Source organism: Chenopodium album, chromosome 16 (assembly GCF_948465745.1).
Source record: "Chenopodium album chromosome 16, dcCheAlbu1.1, whole genome shotgun sequence".
NCBI classification, from domain to species: Eukaryota; Viridiplantae; Streptophyta; class Magnoliopsida; order Caryophyllales; family Amaranthaceae; genus Chenopodium; species Chenopodium album.
The window spans coordinates 11,759,733-11,781,884 of NC_137849.1; the positions used below are offsets into that span (position 1 = coordinate 11,759,733).

Below are 22,152 nucleotides of genomic sequence, written 5' to 3' on the forward strand. Positions count from 1 at the left end.
TGGGAAGCGCCAAGGTTTTCCAGGCATGATGGGATCCATTGATTGCATGCACTAGTCATGAAAGAGTTATTCTCTTAGATTGAAGGGCATGTGTTCTGGAAGAGCTAGCAAGCCCACTTTGATTTTAGAAGCAGTGGATTCACAAGACCTTTGGATTTGGCATGCATGCTTTTTTCGGGACCCCAGAAAGGTGCAATGATATAAATGTTCTAGACACATCTCCATTATTTAATGATATTTTTGAAGATCGAGCACCTCATGTTAAGTATGTTGTTAATGGCCACATACGATATAGGATATTATCTCACTGATGGCACTTACCCTTGGCGACATTCATTCCCACAATACCTCTCCCCCAAAATGAAAAGGGGGTCTTTTTGCCAAAAAAACAAGAGAGTCGACGAAAGGATAGATGGTGAATGTGCTTTTGGAGTACTATAAGCTCATTTTGCAATAATTCGTTATCCTGCTCTAGCTAGGGATGTTACTATGTTGGGAAAAATTATGATAACTTGCATTATCATACATAACATGTTCGTTGAAGATGAGCGAGATACATATTCAACATATTATGATCCAAATGAATATGACCAAGCTGCTTCTTCGTCCTCATGCTAAAGGAACATTGAGGAACCTTTTTAATTCAGCAACAGTCGCGACCGACCAGCAAGTTCAAGGACTTACATGTCTAATAAAGCTCGTGTTCTTGATGAACTTATGCATACAAACCCTCAAGTCAGATTTAGTAGAGCATTTATGGAGTAGGTATAAAGGTCATAAGCAGTAATGGATGTATTATCGTCTGTTTAGGAGTTTTTTCCTTTGTTTAAATATGCTTAATTTAATTATATTACTTTGTATATTATTTTTTTGACAGGAAGAAGAATATTGTCATTAATAAATAGTCATACGTCATCTACAATAATAATAAAGATTTGTAAACCCAGAAATAACATAACTTTTACAATCAAAATCATAACTATTTTGCATATTGGACATAGCTCACTCTCCATCATTTCAAACTTGACGCGAGCCGTGATTTTCAATATCTTTATATATTTCCAAGAAGAGACCTTCGCAATGTGCGTTGATGATTTGATTGTAAAGTTGATGACAACCTTAAACCTATATAAATCCTAATCACCTTCTCAATTAAAACCTTGCTGCTAAAAGCTTAAGGAGAGAGAGTTAAGGAAAAATCTTTCATATGAGTCCCATGAGATTAGGGGTGTCCGTTCGGTTTTGCGGTTTGGATTTAGGCCAAATCCAATCCGATCTGAATTATAATTCGGTTTTCAATTTTTCAATCTGATCCGATCCGATTACTCTCCCAATCCAATCCGAATTAAAATTCGGTTAATTGGATTCGATCCGAAAATTTGAATAAGAGATCATTAATTTTTAGCTTCTAATACGATAATAAAAATAAAAATGCAATTTTAAAAATAACATTTGTTCAAGCCTTTATATTAATACAAGTCTTGTAAATAGTCATGATTTAATTAAATTGTTCAACATCAAGGCAATATTAATTAATATTAAGCTAGTACATCTACAAGGCACACCATTTACCATTACAACAATCCATGTACCAAATCTCATCAGCAAACTACAAGGCAGAACCATGCACCACCAAATATCAGGTAGCAGCTTAATTAAGACAGCATGACAACATATTCATAAATGCTTAATTTTACAATTCGGTTTTCGGTTTAGTTTGGATCCAATTAGGGTCAATCCGATCCAATCCAAAAATCCGAATTTTGAAAAAATCTTAATCCGATTCGATTCGATTTAAAATTTGGATTCAATCCGAATTGATAATTTGGTCTGGATTGAATTTTGATTTTAATCCGAATTATGAACACCCATGCATGAGATTTGATTTGATCCATAGAACTCATGAAACTTGGCCATCTCAACTAGGGGTGTCAAAAACTCACCCGACCCGAAAGGTTCATCTAAAACCGAACTGTTTTCGAACTGGCTTAACCCGCGAATTTTTTATCCGAATTCGATCTGGAGTTAACCCGAAGTTAACTCATAACTGACTTCACCTGGTAATATATGGTCCAAACCCAACTTGGAATCGACTCATAGTTAATCCGAAACTATTAAGACCCGATAATTCAAGATCCGAATTCGATCTAATCCGAAACAAAATCTACCCGAAACCATTTTGACCCTAAAAGTATCTCTTTTTACCCGATCTATGTATTACCCGACCTCTATTTACCCGACTTGAAACATCCTTTGACCCAACTTAACCCGACCCAAAACTACTCATGTTTAATTTTTACCCGACCCTTTTAATTAACTTAATCCAAAAAATTTCATGACCAGTTGTGGGGTTCAAGCTTAGTTATAATTAGGAAAAGTGAGACTTACACTATCACATTTACTTATATATCCTTTGCATTCGTCTAACTAAGCTAACAAACTATAATTACATCTAAGAGCCCATGATTTCACACATCTAAATATTCTACATTTCTACAACATTGCAAACTAAAAGCTCATGGATGACCAAAAATTTAACGCATGTACATTATTAATTAATTATTCTTGTCAACACCAATGCCAAAATCAATCCAATCATTCGTTAGAGTGAGATATGGACCTTGTGTTAACATATTTTATATAAGTTAAATAAATCTAATACTAATAAAAAAAAAGTTAGAATATATCCTCTGCATTCATCTAATACTAATACTATACTTATCCTGTGCATTCATCAATAGATCTAATACTTATCATCTGCTTGACTGCTTTCATCTAAATGATCAATAAATTATTGTATTGAAAAGCTAGAATTTAAAATTTGATAAACAAAAATAAAATTAATACTGCATTGAAAAACATGGAGTAAAAATTATTATGTAATTTTATTTCTGATGTCCACTACCGCTACGGAAATCAAATTACATTTATTTAGAGTTATAAAAACCATTGCACACAATAACAAAAACTAAAAATCTGGGAATGTAATCTGATTCATCACGCAGCGGCATCAACACTTCAGCAATGTTGAATGGAGTCAACATATTAGGGACAATAAAAAGGTACAAATTGTCATTGATTGATATTAGTGCATGGATTAGAGATGGTACAATGATCATTGATTGATATATTTAGACAATTAGTCTATGATTTTGCACTCTAAAGTCAAACAATCCAATATTATCATTATACCATGAAATATACTTCCTAAAATGTATAAAATTTGAAGTTTATGACATTAAATATGTATATATGTTATATTAATGTGATTAGGTGTATTATATTCACGATTTTGATGAATCTGAATTTATCTGAATTTATTTCAACTTAATTGAACTTATTTGAATTTATTTCAACACATGTTACATATATGGATTTATCTGAATGAATCTGAAATAATCTGAATTTAATTATTTGAATTTATCTTAACTAATCTTAATAAATTAAAACTTATCTAAACTTATATGATATAATCTGAACTTATTACACAAAGTCTTATATATGTGGCTGGTCACATCGTGTGGCAGGGGTTACTTTATTAGTGTAATCGCGGTTACTTGATCAGTGTTAAAGAGGTTACTTGATCAGTGTTAAAGGGGTTACTTCGTCAGTGCTATAGGGTTACTCAGTGTTATAGGGGTTACTAAGTTTGTATTACAGGGGTTACTTGGTCAGTTCGTTTTATATGGGTTACTTTTTTTTTTTAATAAGTGGTTACTTGGTGTGGCTGGCCACACACAAGACGGGCTGCTGAACTTATAGTCTTGTATATTTCATCTGATTGTCATTAATCTTATCTTATTGCCGTATTGGCCTAGTTTAGGGTTGGCATTGCATAAAGTTGTAAGAAAATTACAAGGTATGGTCCAAATTGAGAATTTTATAATATAAAGTGTAGTTAGTGGAAATATAATTAATTGTTAATATGAGTAAGAAATAATAAAATATTTTTGTTGGTAGGATTAATGAGGAGAAATAATAAAATATTCGTAGTAACGTGTCCTTAATTACTAAATAAGATGTTAGAATTATTATGAAACCAACGTAAAGTAAATATGTGTTGCGATTATTATGAAATGGAGGGGTATAACTTCATTAACAATAACAAAATCAAACGTTACTAAAATATGAAAAATCTTGTATTCTTAGTCACGAGTTAGTTGCTAATATACAATAGACAATCTTGATACTTCTAATAATCGAGTAGCCAATGAATTGGCGATGATAAATAGCCACAAAGACGATGATAAACCAAAACGTAAGGAAACATTTTATAATATGTGATAATCACCTGATCAAGGAGATAAATAATCATTTTAATTTCTTTAATAACTTGAGTTGTCAATCTTATATCAATTCTGATAAGCCAATACAAAAACTTAAACGAAACCCAAAAAATGATCTGAACTATATGAATAAAATCTCCAACAACAAAAATGACATGACTATTCTAATATAGCTAAAAGCCGAGTTGAACCGAGATTAACCCGAATTCAAATTATTCGACCCAAAAGAATGAGCTAACTATCGAAGTAACGAGATTCAATAATTTGCCGAAAGTGAATTGATTTGAACCGAGATCTAATCGAATACGAAATGACCCGACCCAAAGCTAAATAAATCCATTTTAACCCAAATAAACCCGATAAAATCCGGACTCGAGTTCTTCTGAACTCGGTATGACTCGACCCGAATTTGATATGGGCCAAGTTTGATTTGTATCCGACCATGCTTGAACTCAACTTTAACCCGAATCTGATTAAGCTCAACCTGATTTGATTTGGTTTGTTAAGTTAAAATGATCCATCATTACCCGATCCAAACATCCCGACCCGTCGTGGGTCAACCCAAACTCCATCTGGGTACCCGATTTGACACCTCTAATCTCAACTCAAAAACAAAACTTTAATAATGGATGATTTATAACATAACAAAACATAAAATGCAAGGACATAGGGATGCCACAATTTGAATTATGAACCTCAAATTCCAGCCCCTAATATTTTTCATATTCAATTTTTGGTGCCAAACTCAACAACCCCCAATATGAACCCCTTCCATAAAAGCAAAATAAAAATCTCATAACCAACAACATCCTCTAATTTCATCTCATACTTTCTCCAATTTCCCAACTCTTTCACAAATTCAACCAAATCAATCAATCAATCAATAAAAAATGGTGCAACAATTTCAAAATGTATCACCAAATTCAAGCAGTAGCATCAAAGTTCAAGCTATGCAATTCGCTTACCCTGGCCAACCTCCCATTTTCGCCGATTTTAGCCTCGAAATTGCGCCTGGTTCTCGTTGTCTTCTTGTTGGTGCTAATGGATCTGGTAATAATTTTGTTCTTTCTCTAAATTGTTGTTTCTTTTTGAGTTATGATTTTTGCCCTATTTTATGATTGATTGATTATGTTTAATTTTTTGAAGGGAATGTTATTTGATGCTATACTTTCTCCGTTCTTCGCAACGTTATATTTTCTTTTTATCAATTGCAACATTTTATTTTATGTTGCTTATCATATGGGTCACTCATTTTATATATAGCTTAAAACTGGCATCCCAAATTGCAATTATAAAACAATTATGTTGTTTAAGTGTTTGATTGTATGTTGGTGTTTATTTGATTGATGATTTTTTCGGCTAATATTTGGGTTTTTGTTGGTAGATGTACATTTATAATTACTTTGAATTCTTAATGACTGGATTTCTGTAATTTTGGGGTATAAGAGGGCTTGTGCTGATTTTAAAGTATAGACCTTTCGAAATGAACTACCACAATGTTCAAATCATGTTGTATTTTACATTCACAATATTTGCATGATAAATTGCTACATGTAATCTATGTGCTTTGGTAGAAAGACTGACAAATCGACAATTATATATAGAAACTACATAGGGGACGCATCATATAAAGCATAAATGAATAAGTAGTATGCCAATATAGGTTCTTGGGGATGGAGAATGTGATCATAGATTCACAGACATTTTCGGGTGGTTTTTCTTAGTGTAAAAAGTTTGAGGAAATTGAGAATGGAGAATATAATGAGTTTTCGGAGAAAATTGAGATAATGATAGCCAATTAATAAAATAAGAATCAATTCAAGCTGGACAATTTTGAGAAGAAAAGTGATCTTATTTGTGGAAGGCCGGATGCTTTCTTGACAGAGAAATCTTAGTTAAGCTATCAGCAAGCCTGTTAATGCGAGTAGAAAAGAAAGCTGTATGAGACTTCTAAGCATCTTATGGCTGTCTAAAAAACTAGGTTCTTTGCAATGTTTATTACTCTGGTATCCTTGGTGCTTGCCTCCCTCATACCATTAGCTTTGACAGTTTGACCCAACAAGAAGCAAGAGAGCTTCATAGTAGCTTCTTCCCAACTAGAATCAAGATTTAGGTTTTACATGTTGAATATATTCATGAATCACATTTCAAACTCAATGAAACTGAGCAGAAACAGAGTGAATTCAAATTATTGAACCTGGATTGGGACTTCCTGCTCTGGTAGCATTTAAGAATTTGTAACTCGATCAAGTTTGCTTTACCTCATTCCTGAATAAGTTCCAGTTTTGATTGTGTTTATTTGCCAATGCATATGTACGGGATATTCTGAATTTAGAGGGAATACAGTGTCCTAATGTGTTAACTCCTAAAGTGTTTCCCTACCTTATAAAAAGTAGAAAATAACTCTTAGGAATAGTGTACTACCAATTATACCCTCACTATTGTGTACAAAATTGTGTGCAAAATGTGTATTTACTTTTTTACCCTCAATAATATGTTTACTATCATTAATACATTTAATGTTTTTTTTCATTAAACATATATCATCAATTAATTCGGTTTTTTTTAACAAAATGTATGTAATGCTTTTTTTTATTAATTAAAAAAAAATTAATGCTTTACACTTCATATGATATTATTATTATTATTATTTAAAATGAAAAAAAAAAAAATTGTATGTAAGAATAGATGATTTATTACCAACTACCAAGGGACTATTTTATCTAATTGTTGCCTGAATGTTAATGTTTATGCGAGTTGCAGGGTGTAATTGTTTCTCTTTTTTATTTTCATATAGTTAATCTCATATAATTTATGTAGAGTAATTACTAGGTTGGGTAAGAATATAGACTTTCAAATAGTAAATGTTCCGAAAAATTGTTCTACTATTGCATATGTAATGTTAAATTACTTCTTTTAGTATATAATGTGTGCTCTATGATTTTTGAATTGTATTTAATCCATTTCTAATTAAGGTTGTAGATGTTTTTGCAATATTACACTGTTGAATAATTGCATAGATGTTTCTTGAAGAAAGGTTGTGCAGGAAAAAACGAAAATTTTAAATACACATTCCATTAATTTATCAAACTATTTTCCCTAAAATCCCAATGTTGCGAAAAGTTTAAACACAACCCAATATAGACATCAAGAAAGAGCAAATCACTTCTGCCCTAGTAAATGGAACGGTAGAATAGTACAAAAGAATCTAACTGTCAAATTTCTCCTAATCTTAACCAAAATTATTACAGTAACAAACTCTTCTGTTAACAAAACAAACTATGCCGACTTGTACAAATTCCAAAGCATCATGCTTCTGTATTATTTCTGAATCGATAACTAGTTGATTTTTATGGCTTTACTGCTGCTGACTTGTATTCTAAGTTGGAAACCCTGACATTGAGCCTTTTATCATAGCAGAGGAAGGCTTTTTAAAGACTATACTTTGTCATCCTTATTATAGCAGCTTCAATATTTAATGTTGATATGGTTTATGTCTTGTAGGTAAGACTACTTTGTTGAAGATTCTGGCTGGAAAGCACATGGTTGGTGGAAGGGATGTCGTGCAGGTTTTGAATTCTTCAGCTTTCCATGACACACATCTTGTTTGTGGTGGTGACTTAGCATATTTGGGAGGATCTTGGAGTAAGACCATTGGCTGTGCTGTAAGTTTCTCTCTCTCCCGCGTCTTATCTCTTTACTTACACACACACATACACTGATACACATAAAACATGTTTTCCAATCTCATAAAATCATACACTTCCCGACGCCACATGCACAAATGCACCCCCTTAATATTGCATGCACAGTTTGTAAGACTGTAATTAGTCGCCTTATATCATGTTAGGCCACCTCCCAAATTCTCTCTAGTTTGTGTATGTGTACATGCTTGGGTAAAGATTGCTCTTAAAGGTTCTCATAGTTAATTTTGCTACAAGGTAATTGATTAATAGTAACAGTTTTGTTAATACTTTGACATGATTGCTCAAGGTGATCTTTTTCTTTCCTTTGTGACCTATGTGGTTACCTTTGTAGATCGTTATTAATCTGTAGGAGAATGAGTGAAAATGGATTAACATTCATAGTGCATGATAATTTATTAAAAAATTACTTATGAACATCTTCATCTTTCACTGATGTGCTTATTTTCACAGTACAAGGCATTAGGGGCGATCAATTTTAGTTTGTTAACAAGGGAGCAAATTTTAATATTCATTTTCATTTTTCTTTTTAGTAGTGTGGACTATGCATTTGAATCTTAGTTCTATAAGGCACATCAATACTATGCATGAAAGTGATCACGCAGGTGTTCTTTTCTTAGTTGTGGTTGGGGAGGGAGTTGTGGAGGTGGGGATGGACTGTGAAATACAGCAGAGATAAGAACATATTGGGGATTGTTATAAAGACAAATTCTTCAACATATGTTTTATTCCCATTTTTTGTTGATGTGAACGAGTTCCTGAGAGAAATATGCTTATTAATTGTGAAAATTCATATACTTTTTGACATCTTAGTAAATTATTCTTACAAAATATTGTACCTCATCTGAATTACCATTTAAAGTGACAAGAAAAAAATAACAATCTTCATGCTACTTTTTTGTTTATTGCACCTCTTCCTCATTACTATATATTTTGTTATTTTACAACTTGCAGCTTGTAAGCTTTATTCTGATTATAAAATTCAGGGTGATGTTCCTCTCCAAGGAGACATTTCAGCTGAACAGATGATCTTTGGAGGTATATCTTTATCCTTATGCATATTATCGGGAATTTTAGGAACCATTTTATTTATAGAAATTCTCCCCAGCAGTTAGGTAATGAAGAAAGCGGCTTGAAACATAATTCTTGTTGCTAATTCAACTCTACAATTACGTTGGATATTTTCTAGCCATCATACTTCAGAGTTGGGTCTGTATTAAAGCTAGCGTTTCACCCAGTCCAGTTTAGAAATTTCAAGGGATTATATTGTAATTGATTGTTAAATTTCACTCACCTGAATATCAAACTAAGCGGGGTTATAATTAATTTGTGGGCTTCATTCACTTGAATCTTCATTTTCTCATGCAAAATAAAAAGATAATGCAAAACTTCGGCAGGGAAATGTCACTGAAAAAAATGATACAAACCCATTAAATAGGCATTATAGAGCTATATATATATATATATATATATATATATATATATATATATATATATATATATATATATATATATTTTTTTTTTTTGTTGTTGTTGTTGTTGTTGTTGTTGTTGTGAGGAAAGTGATAAATGTTAAATGTTCTGAAGCATATGTTAAGTTAGATTAAAACTGTAATGGCCTTATAAAAAACCTTTGGTTAAAATGGAAACCAAAGCTTAAAAAATCTGTTACAAACTGGAACAACAGTTCAATACCATGTAAAAAGATAAATCTACATGTGGCAAGCTAATTGAATTTATCCCGACACAAAATCTGTATGGAAGCCGTGGAATGTACAGAATGGCCATGCACACTGCAACTGCACCATTGCACACTGCGACTGCACCATTACGCACTTTCCTCTTAACAGTCATCAATAACATTCTCCGCTGTTTCTATTTGTCTAAGTAAGATTTGATTCTGAACTATTTTTGGTGCACAAAGATTCAAATGCCTCATAGCTCCCATGTTGTAAAAGTTATAGATCAAATGGGTGCATCATCCAAATATGCAGAAATAGTTAACTGGGAATATTATCTCTTTCATTGCATTAAAAATAGCTTCATATAGCTTGTACCCTAAATAAGCTGAACTAGTAACAGCACCTTTAGCGATTGCATTTTGTATCAGGGTATAAACCTATTCCTTTTTCTACTGCAGTTGAAGGCACTGATCCTGATAGAAGAGAGAAATTAGTTGAATTGCTTGATATTGACTTACAATGGAGAATGCATAAGGTGTCTGATGGTCAGCGAAGACGAGTCCAAATCTGCATGGGTCTTCTTCATCCCTTCAAGGTATCTACTGTTATCTTAAAAACGCTTCAAAAGTTGAGTTCCAAGAAGATGAACGTTTAGTGTTTCATATTTTTATTAGTGTTATTGTGTGATGTTGTGAGTTAAAATATAGTTTTTGGTATACCTAGCTGGTTAGCTTTAGGCTTTTATAGCCTCTTTCATGACCATGGTGTTTTTTTTTTTTTTTTTTTTTTTTCCCCCCCTCATATATTCTTTTTCTTCTATACTAATCATTTAATTTTTTTATAATCATATGGCTTCATATTTGATTGCCTGATTGAAAGTTTTGGTGTGTTGCAGGTTCTCTTGTTGGATGAGGTTACTGTCGATCTTGATGTAGTTGCCAGGATGGATTTGCTTGAATTCTTAAAGGAAGAGTGTGATCAGGTATGAGATACTGTCTTTTGTTATCCATGACATTCTACTAGTGCCGGTCAAGTTGCATTTTTATTTAAAATTCGATCATTCTTTGGCAACTTGCAGAGGGGAGCTACAATCGTTTATGCAACCCATATCTTTGATGGTTTGGAGACCTGGGCAACTCATCTGGCCTATATCCAGGAGGGCGAGTTGAGGAGGGTAGAGAAGCTATCAGAGCTTCATGAATTGAAGAGTTCAACCAATCTTCTTTCGGTGGTTGAGTCATGGCTGCGTTCTGAGACTAAGCTGGAGAAGAAGAAACCTGTTACCACTACTAATACCCATACCCAAAAATCGTCAGGTTTTGATGCTTCACCATTTAGATCATCTAGACATATGGCCTATTATCGATGATTCTAACCAACAACCTGGGTACCAGACTCAACTGGACCTGTGCCCTATCTTCAACAGTGGTGCTGGTATGCAACTAATACCAATAGTGCCATATGTAGAAGCTTTTTCAAGAGGCAATGATGTGGCCTTTTATTGGTATGTCAAGCCTGCATAATAAATGTCATACTGTAGCATAGCTAATTGGCATTAGCCAAATTAAAGAAAGAAAACCTATGACATGGTGGCGGGTTGGAGGATTAGCCCAGTTGGTAGATTTCTTGAAAAAAATCGGTATAGAAGCTGTCTTGTTAACTTATCTTGTGCGGAGCTGGTACCAGGAATGCACAATGCTTGTATTTCCTTTCATGAGTTGCTCGACTAGCTCGTGTTTGTTGCACGAGGCAAGCTAGCTAGTGTAATGTGTTAGAATTGATAATCTGCGCTGGCTGTGATAGTTGTAATGATATTTATCTTATTTGTATTTTTTGTTGGAAAGGAAAAGAAAGCATAGAATGAAGTTTGTTTGTACTGATACACTGATAGATTTGAGTTCTGTCTGCTATATATTCAGTATGATTATTGACAAACTCAATTTACGTAGCATTTCAGTTTACGTATCAAGATCGAAACTGAACAAACAGTGATCTGAACTAATTTTTTAAAATTATTGCAACAGTAATTTTTACAAAAAAAAATTTGGCAAACGGCAGAGGCATTGAGTCAACAAATAAAAATGAAGACATCAAACATATTTTAGCTTTACTCGTATACTACCTATGTTTCGTAATAATTGCAACAATTTGACTTTTGCATTATTAATAATTTTAATATACTTTTTGGTAATTTGGTTATAATGAATCATGATTGTGTGGACATGTGGTTCATACTTTCGATTCATGTGATTAGTAGAAAAAACTATGAGCAAAAGATAATTACGCAATCTTAATTGCTTGAATTAGCTAAACTTGTGGTTTATTTTAAGGGAATCCTACTTAAAAATGGAAAATTTGGTGCACCAACCACATTCATATAGATACTCTTGAAGATCAGTATCTTCACAAGTTAAGAGGAAAGATGCTCAAGATTCTGTGTTGATCCATCCACTTGGTATTACAGAATAAACGATAAGATTGCTGCTTTAATTGACACCAACTGGCTTTTTCCAAAACAGTTTGGTGGCACTTTTGGCAAAACCTTCTTCATCATTTCATTCTGTTTTAGAATATTAATATAACTAAGAAAAAAAAACGGAGTACTTTTAAGTTTTAATTGGAAAATAATTTATCCATCAGTACTTAGTTTAGTAGTAAGGGTCGTATCACAACTTTGAGGTTGTAAGATCAATTACAATATTGTGAGATCAATTACAATGTTGTGAGATCAATTTCCGCTAGAGGCTCCTTGAGGGAGTGGGGATTCTCTTACCTTTTCCGCTAACTTAGAATGGGTTGACAATTTGACATGTACGAGGTTTCAATGTAATAGTATGATGCTTTCTCCTCATAAAAATTTAATCTATATATTAGGATTTTAAAGAAAACTAAAAAAAAAATAAAAAATAAAAAAATAAAATAAAATTGATGTAGTAATATTTTGACTTTTACACTATACATGTCTTTAGTTAAGTAATGTCAAAGTTCTTATTGATTTTAACCAAATGTAGATTAGGAAGAAAACAAAATTGAAAAATTACAGAATTAAAAGTTTCATAGATGATAAATTGTAACAAACTTCCTAGTACTACAATTTTAATATCTTTGACAAACTAATACATAATGATGAAAAAATTATAGAAATATCTTTTTAATATACACCAATACATAATGATTAAGCTTATAGATAATAAATAATATTCTATTTTATAAAATTATATACATCCGAAAATGTGAATTTATTTATTTCAAAAAAAGAAAATGTGAATTTATGATCAAACCTTTAAAAACAAAAAAAATTAATGAGACAACTTTTTAAAAACGGGGGTTATATTTTGTCATTTTATACTAGAGATCTGCTCATGATATAGTGAAAAACATCCATAAAGTAATTCGAAGACGAACTTCACGCGTGGCAAACATGGCATGTGCTTTAGAGATGAATTATGATTCTAATGTACTGTTGGCCGGTATGATTTGCCAATTGCCAAAAGGTTTTTTTTTCCCCTCAACTTCTAAATTTTCAAACCTACTGATTATAAATTATTTTTATAATTTTATTTATATTTTATTTTGTTAGATGAAAGGATATACAAGTTTAATTAGGTTCGTGTTTTCTCAAGACTTAGATCAAATTGATCAAATTCTATTATAATTTGTGTAACACGTGCTTGTCTAACATGTCTATAAAATCTCTAAAGGGGAGTAAATAGATAAATGGTGAAATTTTTTATATACACTCAGTTGCATAGTAATTTGAATTAAGATTATTTTAGATTATTTTTTTGTCATTATTTGATAATTAAATGAGCAATAATTATCAAAATAAGTGAAAAATACCATGGGTGCACCTTGCACCCAATTATATTAACAAACTCTAGAGAAATGGTAAACTCTAAAGTGGAATTTTTAGAAATGGTCAATTTAATTTAAATATATGGAAGATTCTCATCACATTTGTTAATAATTTTTAAAATAATAATACATTGATAAGATATTTAATAATTTTTATGTAGTAAAATTAAGGTATGACAACGAATCAATGTCTAATTTATCGAGTACGTAGTATGTAGGATATAGCTCATATATATGTGAAAGCTAACTTTTTACAACTATCATTTAACATCTTATTAAATCCATTATTCAATATCCTACTACTAACCATTGTTCAAACACCTACTTTTGGTTGAATTAGTCCTAGATCTCATATTAGAAACTTAATTAACTAATAGTTTGGTAATTAACAAGAAAAGTCAACATTGAGTTAGCTCAATCATGTGCCTGAGTTCATCGGTTTCTTTTAGGGATCTGAAGTTAGGTGTTTATTATCCTTAAGTTGTAAGACTGCCTTTCTGACAATGCCGACTTTTTAAGTTGCCAAAATCATCTAATTAATCATATTATCAATAACTATATATTAAAAAACACACCAATAATGACACGTGTCATTTTCGGATGTATCCTTAGTTTTTTTTTCCTTTTTTTTTTTTTGCTAAATAACATTTTATTAAAGAAATAAATCTTATACAAAAATAATTCTCTAATCTTATATGATATTATTACTTAAAATAAAAAAAAGATTTAACATATTTTTAACACAAATATTTAAATAGCTATTAAAAAAATACATTTTTAACATAACTTTGATCATTTTCTACTTCATTTTATATGTCACGTATATTTGGTAATACTTTTTTTGTTTAATAATGATTATTAAAAATTACCGTGCATGGCACGGGAACTAACCTACTTAGAGCCTGTTCATATTTACTGAATTGGATTGAACTAATCTGAACTGAACTGAACTGAGCTGAACTGAACTGAGCTGAAATGAATATTTTATGAGAGAGGGAAATTAGAAGCTGAACTGAACTGAACTGATTGGAGCTGAACTGAATTGAAATGAACTGAGCTGAAATGAATATTTTATGAGAGAGGGAAATTAGAAGCTGAACTGAACTGAACTTAACTGAACTGAACTGATTGGAGCTGAACTGAACTAAACTAAACTGAATTGAAATTAAGTAAATATGAACAAACCCTTAATTATTATTATTGTATCCCAACTAGGTTAAGATATAATACAAATGCAATATGCATTTCTGACACATCAAATTGTTTATTTTTATATATTAAATATGGTTGTTATTTACGTACCTTATACCGTAAGCCTAGATCTACCTTTTAAAGTATTTCTTAATCCACAAGAGAGACTTGTGTAAAGTTTGCATGCATGAAATCCTCTGAATAATGTACGAGGACTACATTTAACAAGGAAATTGAATTAATTAATCTAGCTCTAATTAGGGTGAACTTTTCAGTATAATGTATGATTTAAGTATAATGTATCTTTTTAATTAATTGTCTGCCATTTTACAATTATAATATGTATAACTAGTAGCAAGTAAAAGTACAATAGTTGTATATTAAGTAAATATTTGATAAGTTCTGTTCTACCTTCTTTTATTACTTCATCTCTTGATAGTTTAAATAGGAACTTTTTTTTGGAAACAATCCCCTACCAAGCAGGGTTTACCAATGGTTGCGTGGGACACAATTTGTCAACTTAAATCCCAAGGAGCTGAGGCCTGGCCTGGGTCTTCGTAAATCGGACGCTGTTAATTCTGCTTTCTTGGCTAAACTTGGTTGGAAGATTATGTCAGACTCGACTAACCTATGGGTCCAGTCTATCACTGCTAAAAATCTACGCAATTCCCACTTCCTTACTTATCATACTCAGCCTAGGGACTCTTGGATTTGGAAAAAAATTCTTCATGTTAGACCTCTTCTAATCCGAGGTCTTCGATAGAAAGTGGGGAATGGGTCTTCTATCCTTTTCTGGGTTGATATATGGTGCGCACACACTAACCCCATTGCCCTCCTCAATTTGGACCCCGATCAACTTCCGAATATTGATATTACAGTAGATATGTTTATCAATGATAATAATACTTGGGATGTCCCTCTGCTCCTCACTGTTCTTCCTTATCATATCGTTCAAACTATTAAAGGGATCCTCTCCCCTCTTCCCCTGTTTCGGATGAACCTTGTTGGGATCTTTCTAAAGATGGCCAGTTCACGGTGAAATCTGCTACCTGACTAGCTCATACTCATGTTCAACACTCTTCCAAGTAGAAGTTTCGTTAGATTTGGAAATTGGATATTCTACCTAAGATTCAGATTTTTCTTTGGCAAATCCTCCATAACAGTCTCCCTACTCGGCATACGCGACGTTATCTTCGCGTAGTATTTTTGTTCCTCCTTTTTGTGTTCTCTGTTCTCATCATTCTGAATCCCATGAACATATTTTCCTCTCTTGTCCATTTTCGGTGAGTCTTTGGTCTTCTTCTGTTGTCCTTCAGTGGCTTGGTCGCATCCCTCCGACTCAGCAAATTCTTGCCTTTTTTCGTTCCCTTAAGGCTAATTCCCCTAAGCTTCTCCCTAAGATTGCTATGGTATTTTGGAGTATTTGGAAACATCAGAACGCTATCATTTTTAAGAACTCCTCTGCTAATATTCATTCTATATTCATCTGAGCATTCTCTATGTTTAAAGAATGGGAGTCTCGTTCTCTTTTGGACGCTATTCACTTGCCAGATACAACGCCTTCACCTCCTCCGCCTTCTACCCCCTTCTCTTTGTATCATGGTCCCCTCCCCCTCTTGGTTATTGTAAGCTTAATTTTAACGATTCTGCTACTCAAAATTCTGCTTCTGCTGGTGTTGTTATTCGTGATCACTTGGGAAATCATGTGGCCAGCCGAACTTATAATTTAGGCTATTGCCCTGCATTCCTTGCTGAAACTATTGCCTTTCGCAATGGACTCCTTCTTCCTAGAGATTTTAACATTACACATATTTTTATTGAAGGAGATAATCTAACTGTTATTAATATTTTGCAGGGCCATTTTAGCTATCCTTGGAAGCTCCACCTCCTTATGGCGGATGTCAAGGCCATTTTGGATTCTTTCTCGAGTTTTCAGGTGTAACACATTTATCGGGAAGGAAATCAAGCAGCAGACTATGTTGCTTCTCTCGGCTACTCTACTCCGACTCATCAAGATATCGACCCTTTTGTAGATAGCAAATTTTCTTATTTTTTACTTGTTGATAGTTTAGGTCACAGTCTTACGAGAAGACGTACCTAAGGGTGTGCAGAAATGGACCTGGACCGGAAAACCGACTGGGACTAGACCGGACCGGACCGGGAGATTCCGGGTCGGTCTTTAGTCCTCACAAATTGGCAATTCTGGGTTTCCGGTCTGGGTAAAAACTGGAATATTCCACTCCAGACGGGAATGGACCGGAAAGTGTATTTTTGTAATATTTTGGGTAAACATATTAACTTTAATGTTTATTTTTCTAAAAAATTTAGGTACAAAAGTTGTAATTTATAAATTCTAAGTGCAAACTAGGAAAGAACGCAAACAAAAACAAGACGTTAAAAATGTATGTATATATTAAGATACTAAAATGCCAAAATATATATATATATATATATATATATATATATATATATATATATATATATATATATATATATATATATATAACCGGTCCAAAACCGGACCGGACTGGAATAAACAGGTCCGGACCGGTTGATTACGGTCCGATCCCGGTCCCCAAAAAAAGTCTATTTCGGGTTCCGGTCCCGGTCCGATTTTGGACCGATGCACAGCCCTAGACGTACTTGAACTCCTATTTGTATTTTCCTCTTTCAAAAAAAAAAAAAAAAAAGAAAACTGATATTTCAGTTACTTAAACTTATTTTGTCTAAATTTTTGAGTGGACCGCATTGAATTTATATTTAAACTTATTTCATTTGAATTTGTTGTAAATAATACGTACATAGCATTATTCTATAGAGAAGGTATTGCGTGCGTACGGACGCACGAACTGTTTGGTGCGGGAGGCTTGGCTGATATATTTTACTCGTTGGCTGATATATTTCATGTGTTGGCTTATACGTTTTATTTGTTGGCTGATATGGTTTTTGTGTTGGCTAATATATTCTTTTTGTTCGCAATTTTTTTATTTTTTTTATTTTTTTTATTTTTTATTTTTTTTATGATAGGTTCCTTTTGTTGACTGATATCAGACATCATTTGGCTTATATGGTTCTTTAGTTGGCTTATATATTTATTTTGTTGGCTGATATTTATGTTTTAATTATTGTTGGCTTATATGTATCATTTTGTTAGCTAATATGTTTATTTTGTTGACTTACATGTTGCTTTTGTTTGCTGATTTCATCCTTTTGTTGGCTGATATGCAACTTTGGTTGGCTAATATGTTCCTTCAATTGGCTGATATACTCCTCATGTTGGCTGATATGCATCTTTTGTTAGCTTACAAGTTGCTTTTAATTGCTGATTTCATCCTTTTGTTGGCTGATATGCTTCATTCGTTGGCTGATATGTTCCGTCTCTTGGCTGATATAAGACATTTATTATCTTATATTTTAATTATTTTGGCTTACGCGCTCCATTTGTTGGCTGATGTGTCCCTTTTGTTAGTTGATAAGTACCATTTGTTGGCTGATATACTCCTCTTGTTGGCTTATATGCATCTCTTGTTGGCTGATAAATTCCTTAAGTTGGCTGATACATTTTTATTAGTGTCTTTGACTGATATAAAATATCAATTGGATGATATAATACTTGTAATAGCTTATGTACAAAATATATACAAGTAAAATATTTCATTCTCTCTCTCCTCTTTCCCACTCTTCTTCTCTTTCTTTAATTTCTCTTTCCTGTTACCATATTCACAAAACATCAAAGTATCAGCCAAGATCCCTAATATTTCTTTCTCTTTCATCTAATCGTATCACCACCCACGACACCACCACACACTCTATCTTTCCCACAGCCCCCACCCACCACCACCACAACCACACACTACCACACTCTCTCTCCTTCCTACCGCAGCACCTACCCACCACCAACACAACCTCGCTGCCACGCCGGAGCCCAGCCAACCACGCCAATGCAGTGATTCACACTCACCTCCACCACGGGCAGCGAACGCCTCCACCTCCTTCATCAGTTTTGATTTTTCTAATTTTTCTGAAAATTTCGAAACTATGAAATACGACCTTTTTCTGATTTTTCTGAAAATTTCACCCCTTTGGATTAATTATAAGTGTTTATACAATTGATGTGAATTATATATTATAATTTTGATCTAGAACACAATGAGGAGTAAAGGAGAGAGAAAGAGAAGGGAAGAGAAGAAGGAGAAAGAAAGAGAATGCAAAATAGTGCGGGACACACAAAATGTTGGGTGCGGGTGGACGCACCTAATAGTTTGCTTATTTCATATAAACTCATTTTTATTCGTCTAAACTTAATTTGACATAATTAGGTCAATACTCTAGCTAGATTAACATCATGTTATGTGGTAATGCAGAGTTTATTTATATCAAATAAGAGAATTAAGGATTGATTTGGCTCTAAGAAAACAAATAAAACTTTACTTTTAGGAGGAAGTCTACTATTTTACGTATAATTAGGGTAAGACCAATGGTATACAATCGCGATTGCAAAAGTTTTTCAAATGTGTTTTTAAATTCTCATATGCATCACATACTTTTAGATAATTACATTGCAAAAGTTTTTCAAATGTGTTTTTAAATTCTCATATGTATTACATACCATAACCCCCCTAACTTCACCATTTCCAGTGAACTTGAACCTTCCTTCTCCACCTTGTAACGTAACAATTCCAGAGACCTCTGTTCACAAGGGAATGGAATTATCACCATCAACCAGCCTAGCCAAGGACTCTAGCTTTGTTTCCTCAAATTCCCAAACCATTATGCACAACATCACGAATCCCATCAACTCAATCGTTGTAAACTACATCTGCACTGGCAGCAATGGACACACTAAGAAGAAGAGAGGAGATGATGCCTCCTCATGCAAGGATGAGCTTCACACTTCAATGGCCGTCTCACGAGAGGCTGATGCAGTTCACAAGGTCTCACGAAAACCTTCCAGTTATTCCCTTGCGCACTATATGCGTCGTTTGAAGTGCGCCTACGTTAAGCATGTTGTGAATATGCTGGGAACTCATAGGAAGTGGGAATTGACGTATATGATTAGGGACAAATAAAGTAGGGAGCCGCCAACAAGTTTTTAAGGAACTTTTAAACCGTTCACGGATCATAAAAGGCAACCACGATAAAGGGACAACGATAGGCAACAACGATTGACCCGTGAAGGTTACACCCCATTCATAATCCATGAGATTACTAACTCCATATGGTTCGGAACCACAAAAGGAGGATCGGGGATGATTGTACGAAGTTAGTCATGGAGTCACATTCGCCCGTATTGGCCTCTATTCGATTTTTATAGTGAAAAGTGATTCCTGCGATCTCAAAGGCATGCAAACAAAGATTCAATTTGCTCCAAACTATTATTAAGCTAAATTGGTTGAATATTAATGCAACATATAATTCTAAAATATTTAGTGATCACTTGATTTAATAACAAGATTAAAAAGGAACCTAAGCCGGTCGTCCAAATTATCTTATTAGGCGTGATTTTCAATTACATATTCCCTTTAAACATGCAATATGGTGATCAATAAATACAATAATAGAATAAACATTAATATTGGAAGCAATTTAACAATAAATTGTTAGTCAAATCAAATATAAATTAACCTAATCATGATACTAGAAATATAAAAATAAAATAAGTAATTAAAATAATTAATTACTCACATTACGAGCGTTCCTTTAAAATTGCTACATCATGAATAAATTGTTAGTAACTTCAATAAAAATATAAATCAAATGGAAATTAAATTAAATAAATGTAGAGTTTATTTGGTCCAAACCCTCAGTTAATTCTACCTTTTCACGCCTTGGTTTAAGCATGGAACCTCGGGTTAAGTATGAACTCCTTGGAGTGCTTAGAGAAGGAATAATGTAATTAGAAATACAGGTTTAAGGTTTAGAATATGAGAGAGAGAAGAGAATGATTTTTGGTGTAGAAGAGAGGAAGAGAATGATTTGGTGCCCCGAACTGTAGAAAGGAGGGGGTATTTATAGAGAAAATGAGCTGAGGAAACACACAGAACCCTAAAAAGATAAAACCCTAAAAATCAATGCCGCGACACGGCAAAATATGCCGTGACACGGTATAATTTAGTGTGACGCGGGGTAATTTGGTGTGACGCAGGACGGAAACAGGCGTAAAAGATAAAACACGTGAAGTCTGACACACGGGGAAAACACGAGAACTTCTCGTGACACGGGCACATGTACCGTGACACGGCAGAAAATACCGTGATGCGGCAAAGTCCACCGTGGCGCGGCACGTGGCGTCGTGTCACGGTGTACTTTTTTTTGAAATTCGTGAAGAATTCCAGAAAATACACGAAAAATGCACCATGACACGGTGTGGAGTACCGTGTCACGGCAACAAGCACCGTGCCACATCACTTCTTGCCGCGTCGCAGCATTTTAGCTGCTGCGCGGTAATTCCAGTTTTTTACGCATTCTTAAAACTACGATAACTTTTGATTCGTAACTTGAAATAAGGCATATAATATATCATTGGAAATATTATCAAGTATAATTTCCAACCCAATTAGAATCAGGTAAAAATCATTTTTAGATTTTAAGATATGGCCGTTTTAGTGAAAGGGTGTCGGTTTTGGGCCGAGTTTAGTATTTTGCTCATATCTTCTTCGTTTTAAATCGGAATTGGGCTTATGATATATTGTTGGAAAGTTTATTTCAAGGCCTATCCAACCAAATAATAATTGGATCAAAATTATAGGGCCACAATATCAGTTTCTCTCAGTTTTGTGATGTGGACACGAAAAGAGGAAAACAAGTTATGGTGTAGGGAAATGAGCTAGGAAATGGATTGGTTTATGAAATTTATTGAATTGAAACATGGATTTAAGCACTCCAAATATTAAATACTCAACCCAACCAATAATGGCGGTGAAAGGTTGTTCATCATCGGGTTTGGTTTTGCGAAGACATGTTTAGGTGTCTACACGCACCGTCACAGAAGGCCAAAACATGGCAAAACTAGGACACCCTATAGCGATATATCAGTCACAAGAGGAAGTTCTAGGAATCCAAGCTCAGTTAATTTACATACAGGACTCATGCAAGAACATAGATATGAGGAGTTACATAGCTTCGATCATAGTGGAGGATGTCCACGGGTTAGGACATTGGAGACAGTGGAGGGACTGGGAGGAGGTCTTCCTACCTGAGAATGCTCAACCAGTTTATCTGCCATCTCTCACCCCTTTAAAACCCTTACCTTGTTTAAAGATGAAGTTAATTGTATGGAATGTGAGGTGAGTGAACAATGAGGATTTTGTTTCACATGCATGGGATCTGATTAAAACTCACCTTCATAATGTGTTAATTTTATTAGAAACTAAGTGTAACTCTAGTAAGGCTAATGATCTAAATAAAACTTTAGAATTTTAGGGCTATAGGGTT

At 33.6% G+C, this 22,152-nt stretch overlaps 2 protein-coding genes across 2 annotated transcripts; both read left to right on the top strand.

The window, feature by feature from the left end:
* The first annotated feature begins 5,025 nt into the window (after positions 1 to 5,025).
* On the top strand, positions 5,026 to 11,562 carry LOC145586239 (ABC transporter I family member 19-like). The gene is made up of 6 exons (XM_081643021.1): positions 5,026 to 5,336; positions 7,791 to 7,951; positions 8,977 to 9,028; positions 10,131 to 10,267; positions 10,568 to 10,654; positions 10,751 to 11,562. The coding sequence occupies exons 1-6, from the start codon at positions 5,177 to 5,179 to the stop codon at positions 11,039 to 11,041; spliced, it is 888 nt and encodes a 295-aa protein (XP_081499147.1). The 5' UTR covers positions 5,026 to 5,176; the 3' UTR covers positions 11,042 to 11,562.
* A 4,666-nt stretch (positions 11,563 to 16,228) lies between these two features.
* On the top strand, positions 16,229 to 16,660 carry LOC145583899 (uncharacterized). Its single transcript, XM_081640852.1, has one exon. The coding sequence runs from the start codon at positions 16,229 to 16,231 to the stop codon at positions 16,658 to 16,660; it is 432 nt and encodes a 143-aa protein (XP_081496978.1).
* Positions 16,661 to 22,152: the final 5,492 nt, after the last annotated feature.